Source organism: Hippopotamus amphibius, chromosome X (genome assembly GCF_030028045.1).
Source record: "Hippopotamus amphibius kiboko isolate mHipAmp2 chromosome X, mHipAmp2.hap2, whole genome shotgun sequence".
Lineage (NCBI taxonomy): Eukaryota > Metazoa > Chordata > Mammalia > Artiodactyla > Hippopotamidae > Hippopotamus > Hippopotamus amphibius.
In genome coordinates, this window is record NC_080203.1 from 47,700,622 (window position 1) to 47,725,737 (window position 25,116).

General features: G+C 36.3%; 1 protein-coding gene across 3 annotated transcripts in view; it reads right to left on the reverse strand.

Moving 5' to 3' along the window:
* CENPI (centromere protein I) overlaps window positions 1-25,116 on the reverse strand; it is a 51,928-nt gene that overhangs the window by 21,936 nt on the left and 4,876 nt on the right. For 2 of the 3 annotated variants that reach the window (XM_057718382.1, XM_057718384.1), the window contains exons 4-15: window positions 23,119-23,237; window positions 22,726-22,833; window positions 13,014-13,062; window positions 12,700-12,746; window positions 9,538-9,627; window positions 9,074-9,196; window positions 8,670-8,837; window positions 8,162-8,282; window positions 6,949-7,040; window positions 4,684-4,801; window positions 4,534-4,598; window positions 1,457-1,551 (exon numbers count right to left, since the gene is read on the reverse strand). In XM_057718382.1, coding sequence (XP_057574365.1) covers window positions 1,457-1,551; window positions 4,534-4,598; window positions 4,684-4,801; window positions 6,949-7,040; window positions 8,162-8,282; window positions 8,670-8,837; window positions 9,074-9,196; window positions 9,538-9,627; window positions 12,700-12,746; window positions 13,014-13,062; window positions 22,726-22,833; window positions 23,119-23,237 — 1,195 coding nt within the window. The remainder of the gene's footprint in view (window positions 1-1,456; window positions 1,552-4,533; window positions 4,599-4,683; window positions 4,802-6,948; window positions 7,041-8,161; window positions 8,283-8,669; window positions 8,838-9,073; window positions 9,197-9,537; window positions 9,628-12,699; window positions 12,747-13,013; window positions 13,063-22,725; window positions 22,834-23,118; window positions 23,238-25,116) is intronic. The other variant, XM_057718383.1, reaches the window with a different exon arrangement.

Sequence of the window (25,116 nt, forward strand, 5' to 3'; positions counted from 1 at the left end):
GGAGATGTGATTTCTTAGCTTTACCCTCAGATCTAGATAGCCAACAATGGTTATGCACAAGGACAAAAGGACAGTATATAGTCTTACAGCTTGAGATGATGATAACTCTACCATTATGCACCACCATGATGATTCAGTGCCAGAGCAAGCAGGGAAAGATTAAGAGCCCATTCAAATAGGCAGGCATACATTCAGTCAGCCCATCACTCTCAAAACTGTACTTTATGATTTCTGGCAGCACTTGACAAATGTGTCTGAAATAATTTGTACAATGATGATTGCTCAGATAGCAACCATGTTTCTCCACAGGACACTACTGACATTTTGGATGACACAATTCACCATTCAGGACGGCTTCCTACTCCCCACCCACCACAGCAGATTTAGCACCTCTGGCTCTTACCTACTAAAAGATGTTAGCACCTTCTTCCCAGTCACTATGCCAACCAAAAATGCTCCCTGGAGAACCACTGCTGAGAATGGTTTCCCACCCTTCTCTCCTTGTGATCCACAACTACAATTTACTCCCTCTTTGACAGTCATATGGCATATGGTCATAGGATGGAGACACGGCATTACACTCATATCTCCAAAATAGAAAAAATTATTGAGAACTTAAGAGCTATATTATATAATGCCAAGCAGTATTATGGGAAGCAAAGTTACCTACAATTATGTCCATTTATTTGTTTTAAGAATTTTAGAAAGCAGAGCCCCTTTTTAAATGCTCTCTCAAAATTTATGACACTAATTAAAAAGGATCTTAGGATTTTTGGAAAGAAAATATAGAAATTGTAAAGCAACTGTATTAGGGTGCCTAAGACTTATACTGCAAATTGGCCAAAGATTATAAATGCAAACGTACCATTCTTAGTAGAATTGAGGCGCTTGAAGAGGCTAAGCATTCAAATGCAATTTTTTTATGATAGTGGTTCTCAAACTTTAGCTGGCATCAAAATTATGGAAGCATTTGTTAAAACACAGATTACTGGGTTCTACCTCCAGAGTTTACTTCAGTAGGTCTAGGGTAGGGCCTAAGAATTTCTTTCTCTACAAGTTCCCAGGTGATGCTGATGCTGCTGGCCCAGGGACCACACTTCGAGAAGCACTGCTTTACAAGATACTTTCACTACTCACTAATGCTCCATTTCCTTCTAAAAGTGATCAGACATACACAATATATGGAAGCACTGCAAAAATGAGTAAGAAGGATTAAAAAATTTCCAGGCAACTCCCAAGAAGCTTCTATTCACCATTCTCCTAATAAAGTAGGAGATAATTATAGGGAAAAGAACATATAAAAAATAGGTCTGGGCTTATCTAACTAAGCTAACCACCAGCTATTTGCAATTGGAGCTAAGAGATCCTTATAAAGTAAGAATGTGACTGATATGCACTCCATATGCAAACAGTTTTGAACAGATCAACTCTTGTGGAGGGTTACAAGATAACTCACAGAGGACTGTTCATCACAGATTTCATGTGGATGTCCATAGAAAGCCACAACAGCCAATTTTGCAGTAGCTCTTTCAAACACTGTAGAACACTGCACTGTGGAGGCAAAACAAAAAAATCATTCAGACATACTATAGTGTTAAGAACAGACTAAACCAGAGGTTTAGAGGTGGAAGGGACTTTGGAGATGACCACATCCAATTCAGAACCCAACAGCTGCTGCTCCAACCTGATCGGTCTCTAAGAGACAGATTAATGCAAGTACAAGTTTATTTTGCCATTTTCTCTACAAGCCTGCCCCCAGCTTATCAGTGAGGAACAGACCCTTGTTTCTCTACATTACATTCATTCATAACATGTATTACATTACCCACCCCTTATTATCTCCCCTCAGAGATCCTTTGAAGTTGCTGCAGATAATGAGTTTCCCACCCTTTTCAACTTGTGTCTACAACTGCAATTTACTTTTTGTTGGTCATAAAATTTATCTTCTGTGACTGTGGAAAACAAACAGTTCTATAGTTTTTCCTTTCTCAGGCCTTGCCTTGATTTCCCAGGGACTCATTCACATACAAAAAATATAGTCTTGAAATAAGTGTGCACGGCACACTTATAAGGATAAATCACAATATGTATAAATTTGAAAGCAATTCATATCATCCCAAAACCTAATACAGGAAACCTTTCTTAAATATCCTTAATAAATGATGGTCTAGATACTATTTATATTTGATTATCTCCAGTGATAGAATGCTTACTGCTACTTCATAGAACAGTTCAATTAATATATATATTTTTTGAAATCGACACCTCATATTCAGGTTATAAATATGTTCGAGTTGAAAGCAACCTTGGAGTCACCTAAAACAATCTTCTATTTTGGTGTCAATTTAACATTTGAAAAGATATTCAATATTACTATGTCATATTCAGAAAATCTCCACTCACCTACTCTACCCCATCCAGCCTCCATATTTAAGGAAGGCATGAGATCTTTACATTTATGAGAAGGGGGCGTGGGTTTAAAAAAAAAGGTTGAGAAGCACAGCTCTACCACTCCTAAGTTATGGTCTCCAACTTCATCTGGGCCCTTAATGAAGCTCGATAATCCTTTTACTATACCTCTCTTCAATCAGCCATCTCTCTCTCCCATTTTTCTAAATGGCTTTCCTAAGTACATAACACCCTCTTAAAGCCCTCTACTCAATTCTATCCTCTACAATGCCCTTCATATTTTGAGAAATTTAACATTATTAGGCACAAGTATTTCAATTTCTTGATCTTTCTTCAAACTGTACAAATACATCTATATGTCCACCTATCTCTACATCCTTGTCCCCAATCTTAGAGAATAAGTAGTACCTCCCAATCTCTTACCACCCATGCAAGCAAATCCCTCTACCTAGTCTTAAACCAATACCTTATGCTTTTTCTGAAACCCTGCATTGTCGATTGTCCCCCATCTTTCCCCCATTTTCAATCTCTCCTTCTTCTCATCTGGCTCCTTCCACCCCATTTATAAACATGCTCAGGTTTCTCTCACTCTGGGGGAAAAAAAAAATTACAACCTTCTCTTGATTCAAAGTCCCACTAAAGCTATCGCTAGCTCTCTCTCACTCCCTCTCTCTCCTCTCCCCCTCCCTCCCCATTCCACTTCTTTTAAGCCAAATTTTTGGAAACAGTCAGTACCCAATGTCTTGTCTTCATTTCTCATCAACTCCTCAACCTTTACAATTTGGTTTTTACCCCCACACTCCACTGAACCTGTTCATAAATGTAGCCAAGACCTCTGTATTATCAATTCCATAAGAAACTTTTTTTGGTCCATATCTTTCTGGACCCTCTTGGGATATATGGCAAAGTTATCCCTTCACTCCTTCTTGATAGCCTGTATTTGCTCTGTTTCTTTGGCACTACTGTTCTCCTGGTTCTTTTCGTACCTCTTGAAAAGGTTCCTTCACAGACTCTCCTTTTCAGTGAGAATTAAATAGTGAGTATTCCCCTGATTTCTGCCTTTGGCCCACTGTGTGTTTCCCTTCCTCTCCCCAGCCCCCACTCTCAAATATAAATATATGCACGTGTGTATAAATGTATATATACTTATTAGGCTGGAACAGATGAAACTGCTAACTGCCAAACATTTTTGACCTATTAGGTTAAACCTATTCATATGGTTTAATCTAATATTTACAGATAAATAGTACTCTAGATTGGTGGAATAAGAGAAGAAATAAAGAATAACCAAATTAGAAGACTGGAAGAGAATCACAAAAAGTTGCAAAATGAAGTCTCTGAAAACATGTTATCTGGGAGAGTGGTATGTATCGTCATGCGAATGACATGACATGGTAAGGTAGAAAGTTACAAATAATATAAATAAACCTTGAATCCAAGTTAATGTGATAGGTAATTAATAAAGTACCATTTGATTATGACAAACACTAACCAGGACAATATATTTTTCCCATAAATGTGGCTAATAATAAGTGATTTAAGGTGAAAAAAAAGTTATAAAAAAATTACTTATTGTGTCACTCTTTTAGAATAGGAATAACCATTCTATAAGAAAGTGGCTCTCAAACTTAGTCAGATAGAACTCCTGGATGTGAAGCCACAGTGGTCTTATTCGGAGCACACCCCAAAACTGTAACACATTTTAATTTTATTATACAAGGTTAGAACAATTTTATTAGCAGAAAATGACTATAACACTATATTATAACACAACACATACTTGAGAAATGAATAAGTGTATCTACAAATTATCAACCACAACAATCAAACTAAGTATGCTTAAGTTATTTCCCAGTTTGTTTTTATTAATACTCATTTGCCACCTGTTCATTCACTTCATCATCTGCTGCAAGTGGAAACAGTTCAGGAAAATTATATGTGACAAAACCTTAAAAACAGAAAATTCTACACATTAACTTTGATTTGAATGACACAGCACACCCAAGTTCAGGTCCAAGTGAATCCTGTTAGAAAACTATTGCTGTAACGTGGGTTTGAAATTGTGCACCACCAGCCACAGACAAATACTTCCTATTGAATCTAAGCAAGACAATTTTTTTTTACCTTGAAATATATAGTTGATGTAAAGAACAGCCGTGATAGATGGTCAAAAAGAAGTGGTTTCACCTCTAAAAATTAAAAAAAGAAGATTATTCAATCCTTTTAATTAATATTACATTGAATTAAATGACTCCAAATTTTCATGATACATACCAGAGAAGCTACTAAAAGGAATCCAGCTCACAAGCTGAAGGAACTGTGATCGACAACAGAGGCCATCCCAGAGAGGAAGGCTCTTATACAGGAATGCTTCACAGGAATAAAACCCCTCCTGTAACACAAGTTGATAGTAAAACCTTGCATGGAACTCTTTAGTCATAATTACTCTCGAAACAACCAGTTTACTTTGTACTATAGTTGTTTTACCCTTAGACTAATTTTTTTTTGTCATAAATATAATTTAAAGCCTTGGGTTAGGTGCCAGACTTTCTCATAAAAAGGATCAGATGATTAATATTTGAATACATTATCATCTTTATCAACATAGTTTTCAAACACCATAAAACTTCACCAATTGGAAAGAAGGTAAGAAGTCAAGTTATGGAATATTTTTAAAGATAAACGAAATTGTATTTTTTGGAGTACATGCAGTCACTTGAATAGTCAATGAAGTGTATACAATGTTGTATAACAAGGCTGGAATTTCATTAGGGGCCATGGACAAAACCCAAACTCTGGGCAGCACCATCTGGAGAGGCCTGAGTGTCTAGCCTCCTTCTGCTTTACCAGAGTGAGGATCCAGGGCTTTCCTTTTTTTTTTTAATTATTTATTGTTTATTGTTTACAATAAACTGCATATATTTAGAGTGTACAATTTGGTCTCCCAATCTCCCAATTCATTCCCCCCCCAACCCTCCCCGCTTTCCCCACTTAAGTGTCCGTATGTTTGTTCTCTATATCTGTGTCTCTATTTCTGCCTTGCAAACCAGTTGATTTGTACCATTTTTCTATAGTCCACATATATGTGTTAATATACGATATTTGTTTTTTTCTTTCTGACTCACTTCACTCTGTGTGACAGCAGGGCTTTCCCTTTTAACTTTGTCATCCTGAGTCTTAAATACTGGCATGCACCAAGACTCTATTCTGGACCTTCTTTTCATGACATGAATTCTCTGGACTATTGCATCTATAACATAGCTATAACCACCACCTATATCATGAGGAGTCCTAAATGTCTGCATTTCTAGCCCAAATCTCATTCTTGAGCTCTAGGCTCATTATCTAACTGCCTACTGGACCTCTTAGATACCCCACAAGCATCTTTTAAATCAAGTATATCTTTCCTTCCTAACCTGCTTTTCTTATATTCCCATCATCATCCTCCCAAGCAGTAAATCTAAAAAGTCAACCTAAATTCATCCTTTTATCCTCACTGCTGTTATCCGCACCCAACTTCTAATTCAATGGTTTCACACCAAATCCTTAAGATTTATTCAACAAACACTCACTGAGAATCTCTTTTGTACCAGGTACCAAGTTGAACACCCATACATGAAGAAAAGTTAGACATGGTTCCCAACTGTCTGGAGCTCATAATGTGTGGAAAAACAAATGCTAAGAGTACCACAATACAGCTAAACACAAAGAGCTAAGGGAGCACATAGAAGAAACATCTAACTCAGACTGAGTAAAGGCTTGATGGTGCTGATACCTGAGGGGTAGCTTATAAGTACAACTCAGGGCTACCCAGACCAAATAATTAATTGGCTGGAACATATTCAACAATCAAAAAGTGTTTGTTGATTATAAGAATACAAGTAGCGACACTATGAGATTTATCTTACTAGCTAATTCAATTAATGTAATGTATTCACTTACATCTTCAATTTGTTCTCTTAAATTATAGACCTTTCTCTCTTTTTGGGGGGGGGCAGGGCACACAGGATTTTAGTTCCCCCACCAGGGATTGAACCTGGGCCCTTGGCAGTAAGAGCACAGAATCTTAACTACTGGACAGCCAGAGGAATTCCCTAGAACTTTCTCTCTTATTTGCATAATTTAACAAATTCTTTCTTCAAATCCAATAGTACAAAGATAAAGTCAGTTCAACTTGGCTCTATTTATAATGAATTTTGAATTGAGCAAATATTGTTTATAAAAGATGTCAAGCACTAAAGAAAAGGGTTTTAACAGATATCTAAATAAATTAAGAAATGGTGGGACTTTCCTGGAGGTCCAGTGGACTCTGCACTCCCAATGCAGGGGGCCCGGGTTCAATCCCTGGCCCGGGAACTACATCTCACATGCTGCAACTAAGAGTTCACATGCCACAACTAAAGATCCCACATGTGGCAATGAAGATCCCGAGTGTCACAACTAAGACCTGATGCAGCCAAATAAATAAATAAATAAATATTTTTTTAAAAAAGAAAGAAAAGAAGTGGTGAAGTGTGTAGGAAACAAGCAGAATCTTACTTGTAAGAAGCATTCTGCCCTGAGGACAGTGTCCAGGAAGTTGGTAAATTCTTTTCCATGTTCATAATTATTCACCTTGTACCAAATACATTCTGGAACAAATATTAAACATAAGGCTCTGGTTGCAAAACAATAAAAACTATATAAAACATAACCACCACAAATCCAAAGTGACAAATCAATGACAAATATAAAGAAGCTATCAGTCTCATACATCCTAGCCAACTCACACTGAAGACTATAACATATATGTGGAGGTGATAGTACGATGTTCCTCAAGAACTTGGTAATATGGGGGAAAGCTTATAGTGAAAAAATAAACTGGTAAAAGGTACATATGATTAGCTTTATGCCACACAGTAATCCAAAAGATTATAAGTGTATGAATTAAAAGTTTCAGAATGCCTAAACGTCAATTAGGGTGAGCTGGAGGTAATCTAAGGATGGCAGAACTTTAGTTAGTGGAAATCTAACAAACTGTATCATATCACATGTAAAGAAAGACTCTGAGTAGGAAAAGGAGAGTTATCCTGCAACTGACTAAAACTGACCTTAAACACTGGAAGAGTCAGGATTTGCTTACCCAGGAAAGAAACAATCTGGTGAACACAATACTATCTTTAGATAAATCGACCCCCTTGGAAGAATGAAATGATCGGGCTTTACTATGGCCTGGATGAAAAACTCCTTCACTGCCCTTTACTTCAGCTCTATAATTATGAAACCTTCTGATGACTAATGTGGCTCCCATATATACTGATAGCAGAGAGGAGCTATTGTAGTTGGCAAACATGAACATTTTGGTCACCAGAAAGAATTACTTCTATTATGAAATAATAAGTTGACATTCTGGCTCACACAATAGTCTCTGAGTTTAGTTAGCATTAATCTGATCATTCGGGGGCTTAACAGCAAGTTTCTGAACATACAAAGATGAAGAGGCCTTGGACTGTGACAGTCATCAAAGCAGAACCACCCAGTGAGTTCTGGTGGCCATTCAGCAGTGCTTCCTTAACAACACACCTCTTTTCTTACTATCCCTTAAAATTACAACAGCAGCATTCAGCCTCTGAATATATGATTATCAGAAAAATAATTACAGCATATGAAGTCTCCTCCTGTCTAGAAGTTGACACCCTTTTAAAAGAAACCCATCTGTAAACCATCTTGTTCCTTCTTCATTCATCTAACACTTCTGAGTATCAATTTTTACCTTCTTGTAATGTTTGACTCAACCAGTGATAGAGCCTCAGTAAGACTGACTCATCTCTGACACAGTTAATATAGTGAAGTAAAAGAGAGTTGTTCAGCACTGCACCCATCTGAGAAGGCAGCTGCAAAGACAGAACAATCAGTCAACTGCAAGTATATAAAAAGGAGATCAGAGCAACAAGGAAATTATCAGATAGGAAATATATAACAAAAATAAAGGCCGTAGCAGCACAGACATATATATACTACCAACTGTAAAATAGATAGTCAGTGGGAAGTTGTTGTATAACAAAGGGAGTCCAACTCGAGGATGGAAGATGCCTTAGAGGACTGGGGCGGGGAGGGTGGGGGGGACTCGAGGGGGGGGGAGTCAAGGAAGGGAGGGAATACGGGGATATGTGTATAAAAACAGGTGATTGAACTTGGTGTACCCCCAAAAAAATAATAAAAAAAAAAGGCCATGAAGATCAAATGGAAAATGCAAATAAGCACATGGTCCAGGCACATACCTCTAAGCAATGGATATTCTGTAAGAGTTGAGGGAAACTTTTAAGCTGTTCCAGTGGAAATGATCCACTGCTATTGAAATAATCACAAAGATTCATCCTTTTTTTTCCACTTTCTTCACTGCAGTTATGGGAATTCAGCACTGGTATAACTGAGTAAGAATGCCATTTCTAAAAAAAGAAAGACAATAAAACAATCTAGCAATGGACTAAACAGATTACAAACTATAAATGTAAAAGCACTTGTTTAGGTGATTCAATGAATGGAGTCTGAATGTGGTTTGCATAGAATCCTGGGTAATTAAAATGTACTTAAATATCTATAATCTCTTCCGACATCTGAATGGTTATTGTTTGAATTTAATAAAAGAAGGGTGTGCAAGTCTTTTCAGGTTTTAGATACTTACTCTTTTTACAGGACGGACATTAGCTAACATCAACTTCAGAGGTTCTGGAGGAAGTCCCTGATTCCTTTGCCTCACAGCAAGTAGAGCTGTCTTCCACAGATTCTCTGAATTCTTAAAATAGATCTATAAATTTGAATGTAAAGTACATGAGAGGAGATATCCATAAGTCAGAGCAACATAAAATCTAAAATTCTTCATTAATTGAAAGTATATTAATTATGAAATCTTTTGCACCCATGCAAATCCATTTAAAGTTTTTTTTTCTAATCCAGAATCTATTAAATACATTGAATGGAATCAAAACGAAGTGCTAATCCCTAAAAAAAACTTCTCAGAAACAACGCCACACTATTAGATCTTAAAACAGTATGTTACAAACATTTTAGTCCAAATCTATATAAATTAACTTACTCAAAATAACATATTTCTATCTCAATATGACTTACCACTCCTTAATCCCTTACCTTCTTCTGCATAGGCAAAGATACAGAAATCAAAGTAGGAACAAAGAATTTATATAGTGACAACAAAGCCTGGAGATGAGGCTGCATTCCCTGAAATAAAACAAGAGCTTTCAATTTTTAATTCTGTGGCCAATAAGAAAAAAAGTAACAATAAAATTAAAAGATTAAACATATACTCGGACCCTAATTTTATTATGTGATATAGCTATAGGAAGATGATAGAAAATCAAGGAATAGAAACTCAAACATTTAAATCAACTATCATAAAGCAACCCTCGCCAACTTGTAGTCTTCTATGACCTTTTTCCATATTTTACTTCTTCCTTATATTTTCTCTCTTCTTCTCTGCCCATGCCTTAGGCTTACCAGTCATATCTGCTAGCATGGCTTACTCTCACTGGTAGGATACTCAGCACTCAAAGTTTACTCATTCTTGATTTAGACAGGAAGGTGGGAGGACAAAAAGGGAAGCCAAGAAAACAGAGCAAAGTAAATATTAATATCTTATCATTATGATTCTTGGAAAATTCACTAGGATATCTAACAATCAATATGCAGAAGTCAGCTTGATATAACTGAAACAAGTCTTTACAAAAACATTAATTTTACAGTGACAAGTCATTACTGCTGGATACTTGTGTTTGATATATCTGCCTATCCAGAGAAAGCATATCACTAAAATTCCAAGGAAGAAACCAAACTGTTTTACTATATTACACTTTTGTTGAATCAAATACTATACCAAATAAGGAAGCCAGAAAATGGGGATTAGAAACACAGTATTCCTATCTTATAATAGTCTCGTGAAATTAAATTTATGATAACAAAACCAAAATGACCTGAGCTATCTATGCTGAAATATCTTCTGATCCTTGTACTCATTATCAATTAGTATCACAGTGTGTGCTTTGAGTTGGAATGTTTTTGATAGAGCAAATATTTAGGAATGGAGAGACCTTTAACTTATTGTCTAGTTAACTAAACCTATCTTTGCTTTTAAAAAGTTAACACTTTAAAAAAAGAGAGAGAGAGAGAGACTTCCAGTTAAACATGGCATGCTGGACATACAGGTTTAATTCTGGGTCCTCCTAAAGCCCCACTAAAAAGTAAAGGAATGAAAAAAAGGCACAAAGCACAAGTTCAAAGAGAACAAGAGAGCAGACAATAGCAGATGTGAGGTCTCAACAAGATTTCAGAACCTCAAATGAAGATGGACAAACAATAACCAACTTAGCAGGACAGAGAAAACAAAACGTAAGGCAGCAACAGAAAAAGCCTCAAAAGCAGCAGATTCATGCTTGAGAACTCTCAGAAAGGCTCAAGAATTTGAGGGATCAGATACCTCTGAAAAGTGGAGGTGCAAGAGGGCTGAAAACAGGATTGGTTGAAAGCCAACATAAGAAGCAGTTAGAACCACAAATTCCCTCACTACACTGGCAAACATTAGGGTTTTACTCACCGAAGATGAAGCTGGACTCAAAACAGTAGACAGAACTGAGGGAGTGTACCAGAACCTTTCCCCAATCCTTTCCACTGCTTAAGTCCCAGAGTGCTAGTAGCCAGGTTTATAGCCCTGTGACAATTAATTTTATATGTCAACTTTGCTGGGCCATGGGGTACCCACATCAAACATGTTGGGTACTTCTGAGGGTGTTTTTGATGAGATTAACACTTAAATCGGTGGACTCGAGTTAAGCAGACTGCCTACCATAATGTGCGTGGGCCTCAATCATCTGAAGGCCTATACAGAACAAAAAGACCAGCTCCCCCAAATAAGAGAGTATTCTCCACCAGACTGCTGACTGCCGCTGAACTCAAACTGGAACATCAGCTCTACTGAATCTCCAGCCTGTAGGCCCACCCTGCAGATTTTGGACTTGTGAGTCTCTATAATCAAGTGAGCCAATTTCTTATAAAAATCTCTTTACACACATTGGAGTGGTTCCATTTCTCTGGAGAAACCTGTCTAATACAACCCTTAGGCAGGAAACAGGAGAAATCTTTAGGAACAGTGACACCGTCATCTGGGGAATTCCCTAATGAAACATCAAGATCCTACAATAAACAAGTCCTGCTCACGTACACAAGTTTCCAATCACCATTTCAGTGCTTTATTATTAAATATGGGCAAATGTAAAGTTTACCAGGTATTTAAGAAAAGCCTCTACCGTGAAAGACCAAACAAACAAGAAATGAACACTGAGGAAACAGAGACAAAGCTGGGAACAGAAAAAAAACAAAAAATCAGCCTGAATCACACAGGTTCACGCCTGGTAGAGGGAGAATCCCAGAAACCACCCTCACCAACCTTTAACATGAGACCTAACTCTCCCTTCCTTTTCCAAAGACTGCTCTCAACAGGGCCTGGTGCATATAAGATAACAATGTGCCTGTTCCACTTCCCACCATTCATACTTGCCACCAGAAAGACAATTTCTGTGTTTTGTGTCCATCCTGATGGGAAGTTATGGGGCACGGATGGGTATATAGGTGATGCATGCCTCTGCAGGTATCAGAAATTCACATATCCAATTTATTTGCTCACATAGGCTGATTATGCCTGTTACCATTTTACTTTGAATGCCTCTATATAGGTCACGCAGGCTTCAACAGTTAGGCATAGGCACTACAACTTCCTATCGTTTTATACCCAAAACTTCACAGACTTCTGTTACCTGGCAGGTATAGTGGAAATAACAATGCAAGACAGCTGTAAGGACAAGAGATAATAGTCAGGAAATATACTGAAGTTTAAGTATCCAGAAAAGGATGGTTTCCTAGGTCACAGCCACAGAATAAATAAGCTAGTCATTTACTTTAATAAAATAATTAGTTTTGACTATTCCTTAACACATATTTTCCAGCCATACCAACCCAGTTCCGTAAATAGTTTCTGCTATTTGATATCTACCTGGCTTTGCTCATGCTGTTCCCTCTGCCAAGAGTGCCCTTCTCTTCCTTCTTGGCCTAGTTAAATTCTACTCACTATCACCACTTCTCCTTGACCACAGTCTGATTCTGACTTTTTATTTTATTGACTGAGCTCCCTAGGCAATTAAGTTCCTTGAAGACAATGACGCATTTGGTTTTACATCCCCAAAACCTAGCTCAGTACCTAGCACAGAGTACCCTTGGTCAGTTTTAGGTCTTTTTAGTACTCACCATTTTGGCCTGAAGATCAAGCAGTTTTCTCACACGAAATGGTTTGACTAGAAAAGGTAAAGAAAAGAAGTACCAAGTCTGTGGTTCAGAATAGAAAGAAATCTTGTTCATGTAGCTTCTCTTTACAACTCATCAAGAATATAATTACCCTGTTCAGTTAAGCCATTAAGCAGATGCTCTTAGATAAAAGTACTAAAAAGAAATTCCCACAAAACCCTGTCATAGAACTAATGCTAACAGTTAACTTTATAAAGGCCAATACAAATGCTAATTCCAAAGAGTGAACGTAATACAACTGGAATGAAAATACTCACCATTCTCTTTTTTGGTAAGTAAATATAACAAATGGCAGGCATAAGGGCACTGTCAAAATATAAAAATTTTTAAAAATGACAATACTTCTTGAACAGAGCAACAATGCATTTTCCTCAAATGTCAATCTTATACTGATTACGTAAAAAGGCTTCAGGATTTCATTGAACAATAGTTTTACAAAGCTTCTCTTTTTCATACTACAAAGTAGTGATAAAAAAACAATAGTTTTAGCTGTCATCCCTTTATGCCATTTTTAAAGTTAATTTTGGAATACGACAATTCAGACAATTTAAGAACCAGAAAAAAATTCTTCTACCTAACAAAAATTCATATATTCCTTCTAGTAGTCCATAGTTATTAAGATACAAATTTTTTTTTATAAATTTATTTATTTATTTATTTATTGGCTGTGTTGGGTCTTTGTTGCTGAACAGAGGCTTTCTCTAGTTGTAGCGAGCGGGGGCTACTCTTCTTTGCAGTGTGCGGGCTCCTCACTGCCATGGCTTCTCTTGTTGCAGAGCATGGGCTTTAGGCGCGTGGGCTTCAGTAGTTGCAGCACATGGGCTCAATAGTTGTGGCTCACGGGCTCTAAAACATAGGCTCAGTAGTTGTGGTGCACGGGCTTAGTTGCTCCGCGGCATGTGGGATCTTCCTAGAGCAGGGACTGAACCCCTGTTCCCTCCATTGGCAGACAGATTCTTAACCACTGCACCACCTAGGAAGCCCCACAAACTTAAAATTTTTATCCTGATTTCCCACTTAAAAGTATTTTCCCATGTTACTTGGGCTTCAAAATGATCTTAATATTCCAGTGAGTGGATATACCAGAATTTAATTAATCATTTAGCCTTCAGTTTGGCAAACAGCACATAATAAATTTGTTACTTAAACTACTGAATGATTGGTTCTCTTATGCCACTTCATTTTGAGCGTCACTTGTTGAGGTTTTATTCTGGATCAGGGGTCAGCAAACTACAGTCCACCTATTTTTGCAAATCAAGCTTTGCTGGAACACAGCCACACTCACTCATTTATGTATTGGCCACGGCTGCCTTCTCGCTACAACAGCAGAACTGAGCAGTTGTGACACAGACTGAGTGGTCTGCAAAGCCTAAAATATTTACTATCTGGCCCTTTACAGGAAAAGTTTGCTGATAACTGTTCTAGAAGAAAACAGAGGAGAATATTTTCATGGTCAGAGGGTGTCAGTGTTTTTCTTTCATTAAAAAAATGATAACCATGAAATAAAACGTAAAAGAAAAAAAACTCAATAAGAGTTCATTAAATTAAGGATATCTGTTTATCAGACGAGGAAATAATACTCTATTGCAGGGATGGGTAAACAACAAACTGTGGGTCAAATCCAGCCTACTGCTGGTTATTGTGAATAAAGTTTTATTGGAATACAGCCATTCATTTATGTATTTATTGTCTGTAGCTGCTTTTACACTGCACCAGCAGAGTGAGTACTTGTGACAGAGACAGTATAGCACCCAAACCTAAATATTTACTACCTGGCCTTTTAAGAAAAAAATTTGCCAATACCTACTTTAGATGTTAGGAAATTGAGAAAGTAAATTATTAAATGGGACTAGAGAAGGCAACAAAAGCAATGATTTTCTTTAAACAAACTTGTATTTTGGTAGTGATGATTCTAAACTTCAAAGTACAACATTCCATATTGCCACTCCTCTACTTAGAAATGGGTTGATAAAGACTGAACATACTTGTAAGAGGTGTGAATTTAGATACAGGATCTTCTTGTTTTTAAGGGAAGAATACATATTATGACCAAGTCTGCCATATTCTACACAAAATACAGTAACTTTCAGTAAACAAAACAAAACAAAAAAACCTCACTGCCTCACATCCCTAGGATGTGAACCATTAGCAATACTACTTATCATGTTGGGTATGAAATGAGTGTCATCGTAGGCCCCAGCATTCTATCTGACATTCTCCTTTAATCACATCTAGAAAGGAGAAATTCATGTGCCTCTAAGACTTTACAATTGCTTTTTCGTCAAATAGTTAAGCACCGCATCTCAGTCACTATAGAGCCAGGCGCCCGCCAAGTTGTGACTTCTTTAATGCTTTTAAAAGTTAGGTCCCTATTTCTTGGTCTGGGCGATATTTATACAAATGTGTTCGGTTTATAAAAATTAATTGAGCTGATCACTTACAGGTAATTTTGTGTATGTATACTTAAATATTTTTCAAAAGCTAGAAAAAAGAAAAGAAAAAAAAGGTAAGCCCCCTTCTCCCCTGCCATGCTGAGCAAGAAACTCTCTAGTCAGCATCATGAAAACTACTCAAGTATATTGCAATTATTTGACAAACATTTATGAATAGTTCCTATTCATTTATTCACTTATGAAATAAGTATTTATTAAGCAGTGGCTAAAACAGACAAAAAGGTTTGCTCTTATGAAGTTTCCAATACTAAATACTTGGGTTATAAGAGGCTCAGTCCCTGCCTAGAAGAACTCCTAAGTGTACATCCAAAAGAATTCTAAGCAGGGACTTGTACAGGCACTTGTATGCCAATGTTCACTACAGCACTATTCTTGTTAGCCAAAAGGCAGAAACAACCCAAGAGTTCATGAACAGATAATGGATAAACAAAATGTGGTATAAACATGCAATGGAATATTATTCAGCCATAAAAGTGAAGCTCTGATATACGCTATAACATGGATGAACCTTGAAGACATGCTTAAAGGAAGAAGCCAGACACAAAAGGACAAATACTGGATGATTCCACTTACATGAGGCACCTAGAATAGACAAATTCATAGACAGAACGTAGATTAGAGGTTCCCAGGGGCTGGTTGGAGGAGGAATGGGGAGTTATTGCTTACTGGGTAGAGAGTTTCTGTTTATGGTAAAAAAAAAAGTTTTGAAAATAGATAGTAGTGATAGTTGCATAACATTATGAATGCAATTAATGACAATGAATTGTAAACTTAAAATAGTTAAAATGGTAAACTTTACGTTACGGAAAAAATATAACAGGTTAAAAGAATAAAGTACTAACTCATGCTGACAACTTGGATGAATCTTGAAAGCATTATGCTAAGTAAAGGAAGCCAGTCAAAAAAGACCCCATATTAGGGACTTCCTGGCAGCCCAGTGTTTAAGACTCCGTGCTTCCATTGCAGGGGTTCTGGGTTCAATCCCTGGTCAGGGAACTAGGATCCTGCATGCCTTACAGTGCAGCCAAAAGAAAAATAAATAAATAAAAATAGAAAAAAGAAAAAGAAGACCCCATATTGTATGACTCCATTTATGTGAAACGTCCAGAATAGGAAAATTTCTAAAGACACAAAATAGATTAGGAGTTGCTTAAGAACCTCTAAATAGGAAGATGGGGGTGAAAGCTAAAAGGTATGAGGTTTTTTTTTTTAATAAAGTGAAAGAATGTCACAATAAAGCAAGTCACACGAATTTTTTGCTTTCCCAAGGGATATGAGATTTTTGAGGTGATGAAAATGTTCCAAAATGGACTCTGCTCATGGCTGCACATATCTGTGAACATACTAAAAAACCAGTGGATTTTACTTTGAGTGGACCATATAGTATGTGAGTTATAGCTCAACAAAACTGTTTTTAAAAAGTATCCAGAGAGAAAAGAAATGATATATTACAATTAGACTGATTCAATAACAATGGAAAGGAGGTGCCAGTGGTAATAATATTGTCAATGTCCTGAGAGAATTTAACTGTCACCCTAGAGTTCTGCACACAGCAGAACCAATTTTCAAGAACAACGGCATAATAAAGACATTTTTAGTCAAACACAGTTTACCAGCAAAGAGTCTACTGAAAGAATATTCTAGAAAATGAGCTAGATTGAAGGTCTGAGATGCAAAAACAAATGATGAGCAAAGATAATGGTAAATACGTGGGAAAATCTAAACAAACATCAACTGTGAAGAAAATAATGTCTACTGTATGTGTATGTGGAGGAGGATGGAGAAGAAAAAGCCAGAACTAAAATCAGACAATAGCATATAATCTCTGAGTGGTATGATCAGAGTTAAAGCATTCTAAGGCCCTTTTAGTGATCAAGATGAAGGTAAAGATATTAGTTACCTTTAGACTTTAAGAAAAAACATTAATAACTATAATTTTCTCAGTTTAAATTTTTAATTCATTAAAATAAACTCATTACATGCTAAATGACATATTTAATGAAAAATAACTATTTTCCAAACAAAAGAAAAATAGTAAGAAGGATGACACTGTTTTACATTTTACACGATATATGCATGTTAAAATAGGCACAATAACAACTAAAACACACACAGAATGTGTAATTTCCAATCAAGAATGGGGGAAAACCACAATCAATCCAAAATAAGAGGGAAAGAATCAGAAAAAAGCAGATCATTTAGAAAGCTCAAAATAAGATATTTCAATTTATTTCTACTATATCAACAATCAGTACAAAGGTAAATAAACTAAGTTTCCAGGTAAAAGTGAAAAATCATCAAACAGGATTTAAAAATAAAATCTAGTTATATGCTATTTAAAAGAGGCATCTGAGACATGAGGGCAAAAGAAGATTTTTCAAAAAACCAAAAGATGCAAATATATCAAGCAATATACTAGCCAAAATAAAGCCTGAGTTAGCAATGTCAATATCAAACAAAATGACTAAAATAAAAAGCATTTCTAACAAAGGGCTACTGCATGATAAAGGTTTGATTCGGCAGGACAATATGAAAACTATAATTGTGCATATACCTAATAACAGACTCAAAATATATAAAGTAAAATTTGACGAACTTTAAGGGAAATCTGACAAATCTGCCTTCACAGTGGGAGATTTTCAATACACCTCACTCTGTAATTGATAGATGGGCAATGATGACAACAACAAATCCATAAGGATACAGAAAATTTCAATTCTAATAACCTTCATTCCCTCACTCTACTTCAACAACTCACCCCACTGTCACTGTGAATCTTGTCATCACATTGAACCATCCCCTCCTGAAATCCTGAACTCCAATGCTACAATTTCTATCATTCCAGTTTTTAATTCCAATACATCTTGAATGTCACCAAAGCATCCTGAACCTCAGCTGCATGTGCTCCCAATGTGCCCTCTTTTGTCTTTACCTTTTCCCTTTTCTCTCCAGACTTACTGATCCATCAGCTCAGTCGCTCTCTTGCCTTCTCGTCCCATCCTGGAAAAATTACCCACCCTTGCATATTAGTAACATCACAAATTCGCATTCCCTAAACTCATCTGGGCCTTCAGAACTGTGTCCCTAGTCTCCTATTTCTATTTTCACCAAGCGCTTTTTCAAAATGTATACTCTCTCCTCAGACATAATATTCTAGCTTCCCTCCTCATTCTCAGCAGAAGACCTTGCCTCCTACTTGAGGGAAAATTTGAGGGAAAAAAAATCACTAAAACCACTGGGCAGGAATTCCCTCAATCGTGTCCTTTACTAACCCACAAATTTATTGACATCAACACCCATATTTCTCTTTCGGTTGAAAACAAATTCCTATAACTTTAACCCCGATCCCTAGTCTTATTTTGATACCTCTCCTTTATACTCCCATGAACTCTGTGGATACTATCACAGGATTTATCACGCCGTACTTATCTTCTTTCCCACTGCATTTAAACATCTTCAAGCCTCAGCCTCTTACTAGGTAGCTTACCTTAGCAAAGTTACATAACTTTTCCAAGTCTCAGTTGTCTTATCTCTAAAATGGGAATATCTCCATAAATCCTGGCTCTAGTCACGTGACCCTGGGTAATTATTTAACTTCTCTGTGCCTCAGATTCCTCATCTCCAAAATGGAAGTAAAAGGGAATTCCCTGGTGGTCCAGTGGTAAAGAATCCACCTTCCAATGCAGGGGACATGGGTTCAATCCCTGGTCAGGGAACTAAGATCCCACATGCTGCAGGGCAACTAAGCCCGTGTGCCACAACTACTGAGCTCGCACACCTCAATGAGAGAGCCTGTGTGCTGCAAATTAGAGCCCACGTGCCCTGGAACCTGCGTGCCACAACTAGAGCCCACGTACCCTAGAGCCTATACACCACAACTAGAGAAGAGAGAAAACCCGCATGCCACAACTAGAGAGAAGCCCACGTGCTGCAACAAAGAGCCCCTGAACCGCAACAAAAGATCCCTCATGCCTCAATGAAGATCCTGTGTGTTGCAACTAAGACCTGATGCAGCCAGAAAAATAAACAATTAAAAATAACAAACAAATAAATAAAATGGGGATTAAAGTGTATACCGCATAAAGCTGTCAAGAGGTTTATACAAGTTAAAACCACTTCTTATCTGGTGTGTGTTTTATACTCACAGCACATTTCAGTTTGGCCTAGACACATTCCCAGTGCTCACCTAGTCAAATTGAGGTTAGTGGCTACTGCACTGGACAGCACAAGTATAGAAAATAGTAGGTGCTCAATAAATGTTTTTTTTTTTTAGCATACTGATGTAAGAAAAGAATTTTCAGATCCCCAGAACTGGGAAAAAAATACTTTACATAATCTAACATTTCTTTTTCTACATTTTAACATCTCTGAAAACAGAGATGTTAAAATCGATATCATATGATAGTTTTAACGGCAGCATTCCATTGTAGATAATGATGCATCTTAAAACTGATGGCATCTTATAGTTGATGAAATACTGTGTATATAAAGTATACCTAGTGCCTGGCATATAAGCCTCAAATAAGTTAACTATATGAGGTTTACAGTTAACTTATTCTTACTCTTATTTGTATTTCCAATACTATAAAATGCCTTTCACATTATGCAGTTAATATGTGTTCATTGAGTTAATTACTACAGTATATAACCTCAAACTTTGTACATCTAAAGTCAAACATTATATTCCTTCCAAAACTACCTCCTTTTCACAAATTCTCTTTTATGGTCAAAGGTACCATCATTCTGAGTCATGCTGACTTACAACTTGGATCTTTATCCCTTGACCCTTCCCTTAATCCAATTTAGGTACCAGGTCATGTCAATTCTTCCTTTACAATTTCCTCTAAAATTTGTCCTTTCTATTTTTCATTCCCCTTAGTCTAGGATAGTGATTCTTAAACTTTTTGGTCTCAGGACTCTTTACATTCTTAAAAATTAGAGGACCCCAAAGAGCTTTTGTTCATCTGGTTTATATCTGTTGATATTCACCATATTAGAAATTAAAACTAGGAAAATTTTAAATGTTTATTAACTCATTTAAAAAATAAACCCATCACATGCTAACGATAAATGAAATATAAAAAATAACTATATCTTCCTCCCAAAATGACTTAGAGTGACATAGTTTTACATTTCTACAAATCTCTTTAATGTTTCTAACTTAATAGAATACAGTTGGATTCTCTGTTTCTGCATTAAATCTGTTACGATATGTTGTTCTGATTGAAGTACATGAAGGAAAGCCAGCCTCACATAGATATGTAGATGGAAAAGAAAGGAATATTTTAATAGTCTTTTCAGAAAATTGTGGATATTAGTCTTTGATACTTCACCAAAACTTGGTAAGTGGTAGTCTCTTAGGGAACAGCTGCAATGTGGAATCTGAAATCTTATCAATGAACTCTCTTTGTACTCTGTTCCATTAAAATTCATTGATATATCTCGCACTTTGGATGGCTCTTTTACCCATGCATAATTCCATAACATCATACTTGATAATTTGGAAATTAGTTACACTGAGCTTCCAAGCATTGTCACATTTCATTATACAATATCTAAAAACCACATTCATTAATATTGCCACCATTCTCATCGGGAAAGTCTTTAAGTACTGGGAAGCTGTCAAGTTCACAGTGGCAGATACAAATTTTCCAAACTTGTAATTTTCGCTTAAAAACTCAAAGTTTATCATTGGCAACAAATAGTGCTAGTTGTTTTCTTTGAAATGACCAGCTCACTCTGTTCCTTTTCAAGAAAACATCTGCCAAATACCCAAGTCTGAATAACCATAGTTCATATGTCGTCCTTCTTTGAAGTAAAAATGGTATTCCGCGAAAAAAGCAGCTAGTTTAGCTCACAACTCAATCAAAACAAGTGTTTTTCCTCGGGACAACTGTTGTACTTTAATATGCGGAAGGGATTTATTTGTACTTCCCATTTCATCAAACAGAATATTAAAGATGTGTCTCACAGGTTGAAGTTTAATATAATTAATGAATTAATTTTTACTGCTTCATTTGGGACATTATTAAGTGAAACTAGCATTTTTGTTTTTTACTGCAGTGAAGAACATAACGACCACTAGGACAGTCTGGCCCAACTGCCCTGATTTGTGCTAAGGTGCCAGCAGTTTTATCCACCATCAGTGCAAATGTCAACGCAGTGAAAATAGCTAATAGCATCTTGATATTGCTATAAAGACAATTTTAACCGCTCAAACCTCCTGAAAGGTTCTCAGAGAACTTCAAGGGAGTCCACAGAGCATATCTGAGAACTGCTAGTTTAGGATGTCATCATCATGTTAGTCTCCTAACTAGTCTTCCTGACTCTAGCCTCCATCCTAATTCATAATGTTTGACACTACTAGATAAACGTCCCACAATGCTGCTTTCAACATGTTCGATTTTTCAGTGATTTCCCCACTGGATAGAGGATAAAGTTCAAATTCCTTATCATCACATTTAAAGACCTCTACAATTTTTCCTCACCCAACTTTTTCAGCCTTACCACACACCACTGCCTGACGAACTGTAATTAAGTCAGTTTGATTTAAGGTCTCCTGAAATACAATTTACACAGTTCACAACTTTGCTTGAAATATTCCTGTCATATCAAACATCAAATCTCAAATCCTACTCAACCTTCACGGCCCAGGTCAATGCCCACATACTTTATGATGCTTTTTCTAATCACTCTGTTTTACAGTGTTCTTTCCTTCCTGGAAATATCATAGCAATTGTTATCCCCATATTAACATATACTGTCTTTGATAATTTAACTTATATGTTGATATTTAACTTTATGTGCTTTCCTTAGTCCCCCAACTGGATTATAAACCCCTGGAATACGCAAACTCTTTGCTAAACTTTGAATCTTCTACAATGCCTTGTACAATGCAACAAACACAGTCAATTTTTTAAAATGAAATCAATGAACGAATTCCCTTCCCAAAGGCAAGAGGAATTCAGTTAGATGAATGGTTCACATGGACTGTGAACTACTGATGGTCCTTGAAAGTCTTCCAGGTGGACAGTAGATTGATTTCTTAGAGCTATTAATGTTTTAAATGGGAATAATTATGTTATTTAATTAAAATCAGTCCATTGGCATCTCATGAAAAGTAATCCTCTCCTCATTAATTCTGATGAGGTTTTCACAGTGTTAATCAAGAATCTGCAGAATAAGTGACCCAAAGGACCCTGCTGAAGTGGTTTAAAAGGGAAAAGATGGCAATCGTTGCTCTAGATCAGCAAAGAGACTCCAATGTGAACTCAATTCTATCTGTAACAATTATTTCCTTAAAAGAAGATATAAAACAAATGTAAAAATTTTATTTGTTAATCTGAGAGACAGATGTAAAAGTGTTTGTTATGTTACTCTTTATACATTTCTATGTGTTTCATATATTTTAAAATAAGTAAGGAAAGTTGTGTGGCACTTTGAAGCACATATTGTACATTGATATACAAGCACGTACCGTTTTATCGATGCATGATACTGTCCAATTTTTACTTACCAGTGCATCATCTTGCAATGAAGCAAAAAAGAAGCCATAGAGCAAGTTAATTTGCTCCTTGTGATCAATGAAGTCAAACATTGCAACCAGCCAACGATAAAAAAGTACCTATTGAGAGACAAAATGCTTATCTTTGGAGAAATATAACTGGCCCAGAAGAGCTTAATTCCCTCCCTCAGGGCTGTTTTAGAAGCCTCTAGCACAAAGAAGGATAAAAGATTTTATTTCTCAGTAAAAATTTCTGTTTGAACAGACTCCTTGCATCAAGCTATATTGTTCCAAAACTACAGGCTTTGCACAAAAGGCCACTGCCATTACTTCATAAGTGGCTCTTTCTTGCCAGCCCTTAAGTGGTTCTGAAGGACTTATCATCAAAGTGTTTAAAAAGATTACCTTAGTGCTACCAGAACACTTGCCAACACAAAGCCAGGAGACTGCCTTAACCACAGAATCTTCTGATATTAGAGTTGCTGGAATCATACACTTGAATATCCGAGTGTTTACAGCATTTCCTAGAAAGCAGACAAACTCTAAATTAAACTACATTTTAAAATCTTGATGGTTCCCTTACTATTAACTCTTGGTCTTAAAATTTTCACTTCACATTGAAGGCAATAAAGTAATATTCAATATCTCTTATCATCATTACAAAACATAGTTTGAAACAAAAATGTACCTGTATAGTTTATATTAAACTATAAAGCAAATTCTTTGGCTCTAATATTTTTATCTAACAAGGGAGGATGAGTACAGGATTTCTTCTTGGCATGATGAAAATGTCTGGAAATCAGATAGTGATGATGGGTGCACAACTCTATGAATATGCTAAAAAAGAAAAAAAACCTGAATTGTATGCTTCAAGAGGGTGAATTTTATGGTATGCAAATTACACCTCAAAAAAAGTCTTTTATTCCTAGGAAAATTTCAAGGAGTTTTTAAAATGGCATAATAGATTCTGATTTATTCAAAGCTACTGTAAGGCATCTTGCATGAGCTGCTATATTTAAGAATAAATAGATATATTTGTATTCTCCATCCCCCCCAAAAAAAGTGGGAAGGATAGCAGAATGAAACAACTATCCTATTAGCTGGTAGTAATATCATTCTATATTGGTCCAATCTTTCCATCATACTCTCTGGCTTGCATGCTATTCTCCCATCTGCTAATAGAAGTGATGTTGTAAGTAGCTTTGTGTATACCCTATATCAACTTCTGCTTATTAAGGCTTCAATAATTAAATATATACTTATATAATCTATTTTTTTGTATTTAAACATTGTTTTATTTGCATTATACTGTGGTGATCACAACCATTCACTGAATAAAGTTTTCTCAACTTCTCATACAAGTAGAAGCCTCAACAATATCTTGGATACATGTGTCTTTAACCACTGTTTTACAGGCATTACAGCGTGGTAATTACAGCCATTCAATATAACACTGTTCTCAACTTCTCTTGCAAGTAGCATTCTTAGAAACATACAGGTCTTTAAACACTGTCTTACATGCATTATAGCATGGTGATCACATCCACTCACTGAGATAACACTGTTTTTAACTTTGCCTGCAAGTAGCATTCTCAGAAACATCTTATACGTGTCTTTTCTTTTCCTACAGGTGTAGCCCTCTTGTTTTTTTTTTAATAAAAATTGTATATATTTAAGATGAACATGATGATATGATATAATCAGCCCACCATATCCATGGGTTCTGGATCTGTGGATTCAATCAACCACAGATAGAAAATACTCCTTAAAAAAAAAATTACAGAAAGTTCCAAAAGGCAAAACTTGAATTTTCAAGCCACATACAGGCAACTATTTACATAGCATTTACATTGTATTTACAACTATTTACATGGTGTTTATATTGTATTATGTATTATAAGTAATCTAGAGATGATTTAAAGTATACAGGAGGGGGTTTTCTAGGTGGCGCAGTGGTTAAGAGTCCACCTGCCAATGCAGAGGTCACGGGTTCGATCCTAGCTCCAGGAAGATCCCACATGCCGTGGAGCAACTAAGCCCGTGTGCCAAAAAAAATAAATAAATAAATAAATAAAGTATACAGGAGGATATCTGTAGGTTATATGCAAATATTATGCCATTTTATACAAGGGATTTGAGCATCCTAAGATTTTGGTATCCGTAGGGAGTCCTGGAACCAACACCCAGCAGATACTGCATACCTATATATAGTAAAATGACTACTACAGTCAAGCTAATTAACGTTTTATCTCCTTACATAGTTGCCATTTTTTGTGTGGTAACAGCACCTGAAACCTATTCTCTTGCAAATATTCTATACAATATTATCAAATGTAGTCATCATGTTGTACATTAGATCTCTAGATTTATTTATCCTACATAACTGCAACAATATATCTCATC